General features: G+C 39.2%; 1 protein-coding gene across 1 annotated transcript; it reads left to right on the plus strand.

The window, feature by feature from the left end:
• Positions 1-3,166: 3,166 nt before the first annotated feature.
• LOC104960708 (carnitine O-palmitoyltransferase 1, liver isoform-like) lies at positions 3,167-4,576 on the plus strand (the record flags this gene model as incomplete). Its single annotated transcript, XM_010788861.1, has 2 exons — positions 3,167-3,355; positions 4,469-4,576. Coding segments are annotated over 2 exons (297 nt in total), but the record flags the coding sequence as incomplete, so codon positions are not given.
• Between the last annotated feature and the right edge of the window lie 247 nt (positions 4,577-4,823).

The raw sequence follows: 4,823 nt of genomic DNA on the forward strand, positions 1-4,823 counted from the left end.
GAAAAAAGTCAGAATTCTTAGAAGAAGCCAGATTTGAGAAAAAAGTCAGAACTTGTAAAAGAGAAATTAATAATTTGTTAAAAAAAAAGTATTGTATAACAAGAGTCACATTTCAATACAACAGTATCAATCTGTACAGAGACATACCACCAGCAGCATGAAGGATTATACACTGGGACCACTAGGGGGCAGCAGAGGACACACTGCTGCTAAAAGTCAAATTTGAGAAAACATTTAAATTTGAGAAAAGATAGACATTTGTGAAAAAAGTCAGAAATCTGAGAAAAAGTCAAATATATAAGAAAAAGTCAGAATTTGAGAAAAAGTCAAATATATATAAGAAAAAAAGTCAGAAATCTGAGAAAGTCAAATATATAAGAAAATAAGTCAGAATTTGAGAAAAATACATTTAAAACAATCAGTCTTCTGACCACTCCTCAGCATGTTGTAGGATTATACACTGGGACCACTGGGGGGCAGCAGAGTACACACTTCCTCTCCAGTATAATGACCACACACACGCCCCCACACCCAGGCCATGTTCTGAACCACACTTCCCTATCTGAGCCCTGGGGTCAGGATATTGCGCAATCTAAAGAACAAATGGGATCAAAGGTTAACAGCCCGACAATCTCTGAAGAGCTTCCGGATGTTCAACTACTGTCGAATGTGTTCAAGGCACTTCATCTCAAGGGGTGTTTGGAGGAAGCTGTGCGTTGTTCACTGAAGTATAACTTATCTTTTAAAGGAAGACGTTAGAAGCTTTTTGACATCTTGACCCACATGGGATCCCAAATTCAGATCTGAACAATAGTGGATTTTCCTGAGATTACAGTCAGGATTTTCACTTTAAATGTCAGATTGGATATATGACTTTTGGTCAGATCTAAAAAATAAATTTTGATCCGACCTCAAGGGTTTTTTCCCCCCTATGAATTCTGAGGAAAAAGTCAAATTTAAGGAAAAAGGTTTTGAGAATTTTTTTTCTGAAAACGTAATTTCTGAAAACGTTCTCAGTACTCAAAACTGTAACCTTTTTTTTCCTTGGAATTTTGATTTTTTTCCTGGAATTCTGATTTAAAGGCATGTTAGGGATTAATTGTGTCTTACCCCTAGGAGTCTAACCTTTTCTGTGTGTTGACGTTTGCGACCAACCCTAAGTCTGTTATCTGTCTTAAGGAATGGGAAGTCTCAGCTATTGTTGACATTACCAGTTTTATGACCGGTCAACTCTGGGTCACAGAGCCTAAGAGTCAGGTAAGTGATTCAGTGTCTCCAGGTGTTAACGCCCCATCTCCCCAAATATGTTGTTTACTCTCTCTGAACTAGTTAAAAGGTCTATCTAGAGCAGTGTTTCTCAAACTTTTTCATACCAAGGACCACTTAACCAATAAAAAAACACTCGCGGGCCACCTATCTCCACAAATATCCAAAAACACGTCGTTTTTTTACAAATCGCCTGGAAATGGTACAAACAAGTGGCCACATGTGTGATGAAGGTGTTTATCTGGGCTATATCATGCAATCGAAAGTGAAACTTAAGCTTGCTCCATTGCGGAGATATTCCCGCGAGAGTGCGGAAAACTTAAATACATTTATTTATTTCAAATGTGAAATTTTACCAATATACTCACGGACCACCAGTGGTCCGCGGACCACACTTTGAGAAGCACTGATCTAGAGAGGCTGAACAGAATTGACATGGCAACCAACCCGTGCAGTCAGAACCTTTTGCTGCTGTGACTTGTGATATGAATTCTACGGCCGTTATACTTGTGCCATCCACTTATTTTAGCCGGGCCGGCTCAGATGATTGGTCGTGCTTTTTACAGAACCACAGCTTCTTCCACAGATGAACTTTTTTTATGGATTTTTTGTCAAAGCACTTCAGATATTCATTGCTATCGGATGTTAAGAGCATTCCATGCAATATAACAAAAAGTGTTCTGAAGGGAATTACCTACCCCACCTTTAAATCTCAGAAATTAGGATCTGACCAAAGCAGATTTTTATCTTAAGAATTCTGACTTTTATAAAAAATAACTAACTTTTGGTCAGATATCGAGCTTCTTTTACGCGTGGTCCTAAACCTCTTCCGTTCGTCTGTAATGAATTAGATATTACAGGCAGTATTTCGAGTCTCTGCAAGTTGTTTTTCACAGAGTTAGAAATGGAGACAAAATGAAGAAGGTCAGATAAAAAGGAAACTCGTATCAGGAAATAATGACAGGTAGGCTTCTGTAACAAAGAGTCACCGGGAGGAGGAAATGAGGGTGTGTGTGTCTGTGTGGAGTCAGGACTCAGAGACACGAGGAGAGCTGGAGCTCTGATGGAGTCAGGACTCAGAGAGACACGAGGAGAGCTGGAGCTCTGATGGAGTCAGGACTCAGAGAGACACGAGGAGAGCTGGAGCTCTGATGGAGTCAGGACTCAGAGACACGAGGAGAGCTGGAGCTTTGATGGCAAACACTGACGGTTTATTTGGAGCTTCGGCCGGAGACATGTCACGGGCCACGAGTTGACCACACGTTGAGATGCCAAATCAATTCTGAAGAGCCCAGGTTTGAACTAGTTCTGAGTGTAATAATCAACATTCTTCATCAGTGAGACTAAAGCAATATGGACCCTGAATCTAACTAGAGCTCGAGGGAACCTTCGTCCCCGAACACTACCTCATGTCAGCTGGGGCTCGGTCATAATCAACAACGACAACAATGCTCCCAATCTGCTCCTCCTTAAGAGAGATGGCAGCAATACCCCAGGCCGTAGAACTATGCCGTGGGAAAGGAGAACATGATGAACTGTGTGAAAGGTTGAATACTTAAGCAAATGATTTCCCACAGTTGTGTTATGTAATTTGGAGTGTGTCCATGCGGATAGACAGGGGAGATAAACAAGGCATGTGAACACAGCAGAAAACACACTCACACACTTGTTGGAGTTGATAACAAATGAGTAAAAGTATGAAAAGAAATAACAAAAATGTGATCAGGTGAATGTACACAGATATATAAACAAGGTTAATGTGCAGGAAGCAGTGTAGGTAAATAAATGAACATCCTTTCCCTTTTTTTAATGAGTGTTTTTGATCAGTTTCACATCATGTGCTTTTGTTCGTGTCTGATAATGTGTTTTATCTAATAGTGTTCCTTTGTGTTTCTCTAAGGGTTCCTTGGGCTAAGATCAGAAAGGAGTATTTCAGCTCTGGGGTCAATAAGCGATCTCTGGATATCATCGAGAGGTCGGCCTTCTTCGTGACGCTGGACGATGAAGAACAAGGCATGAAGGGAGACGATCCCGTGGGAAATCTGGACCGATACGCCAAGTCTATTCTGCACGGGAAGTGCTACGATCGGTGAGAAATAATATCAATTGGCGTCTAGAGAAGGGGCCGCAAACAGGGATCAATATCTCTCACTGAACTCAGAAAATGCAAAATAGTAGTAAACTTTTTAGCTGCTTTGAAATCAGAAGTAATCGGGAATTGTGCAATATTTTAAACACATTATTTGTAAAGTTAAAAATATGTGAAAATATCGACTTAAATGTTTTTTCCCTAAGATTTCTGAGAAAAAATCTTGAATTCTGGGGAAATAAATCAAATGTAAGAAAAAGTCAGATTTTTTTTAGGAAAAAGTCAGAATTTAACAAAAAAGCAGCATTTAAAAAAAAAAAAATTCTTAAATAAGTTGGAATCCTGATTTAAGTATTCTTACGGAAAGTGCTACGATCGGTGAGGACGACACGTGGGAAATAACACAAATTGGCGTCTAGAGAAGGGGTCGCAAACAGGGATCAATATCTCTCACTGAACCCAGAGAAAAGCAAAACACTTTTTTAGCTGCTTTGAAATCCGAAGCATCCAGTCATTTAAATCGCATGAAATACATTATTTGGTCAAGTTAAAATATCCGAAAATATCGACTTAAAGTGTTTTTTCCCGAAGAATTCTGAGAAAAAAATCTTGAATTCGGGGAAAATAAATCAAAAATAAGAAAAAGTCAGATTTCTTTTAGGAAAAAGTCAAATTTAACAAAAAAGACAGAATTTTTTGAAAATAATTTGGAATTCTGATTTAAGTATTCTTACTGAAAGTGCTGTGAGGAACAACAAACCAAATTAACATCTAGAAAATGGATCGCAAACCAGGGATCAATATCTCTCACTGAACCCAGAAAAAAGAACAACACGTTAACTTTTTAGCTGCTTTGAAATCGGAAGTATCCGGTAATTTAAATGGCATTCAACACACTATTTGGTAACGTTAAAGCACGTGAAAAGGTCTGAATTAACCGTTAAGTGTTCATTTCTAAAAATTCTGAGATTAAAGTCTGAGGTTTAACCGTTATTTACTGACGGACGGAGGGAGGGGGAAATGTTTGGTCTGTGGGTTGAGAGACCATATCGTTTTTGTAATTGTAACTGCATGAAATATTTTCTCACGCGTCTCCATCTTCCTCTCCCTCAGGTGGTTCGATAAGTCTTTCTCCATCGTGATCTACAAGAACGGGAAGAGTGGCCTCAACGCAGAACACTCCTGGGCCGACGCACCTACTGTGGCTCACCTGTGGGAGGTGTGTGTGTGTCGTGCAATGACAACAATGCATGATCCGTTTGGTATTTTGGTGCCAGACACTTCATGGAAATGTTTTGTATAGACCTATAATATATTGTTAAAAAAAAAACGGAACCAAATATATTAATATTTGGTTCCGTTTTTTTTTTGGAACTTGAACCTCGACCCTCCGGTTCGTTTACTTGGACTTAAAATCACAACGAACATTTTACATTCAAATGTATTACAATAGGATTGCGTTGGCCGG

Source organism: Notothenia coriiceps, unplaced genomic scaffold (assembly GCF_000735185.1).
Source record: "Notothenia coriiceps isolate Sejong01 unplaced genomic scaffold, NC01 NC01_scaffold00032228, whole genome shotgun sequence".
NCBI lineage: Eukaryota > Metazoa > Chordata > Actinopteri > Perciformes > Nototheniidae > Notothenia > Notothenia coriiceps.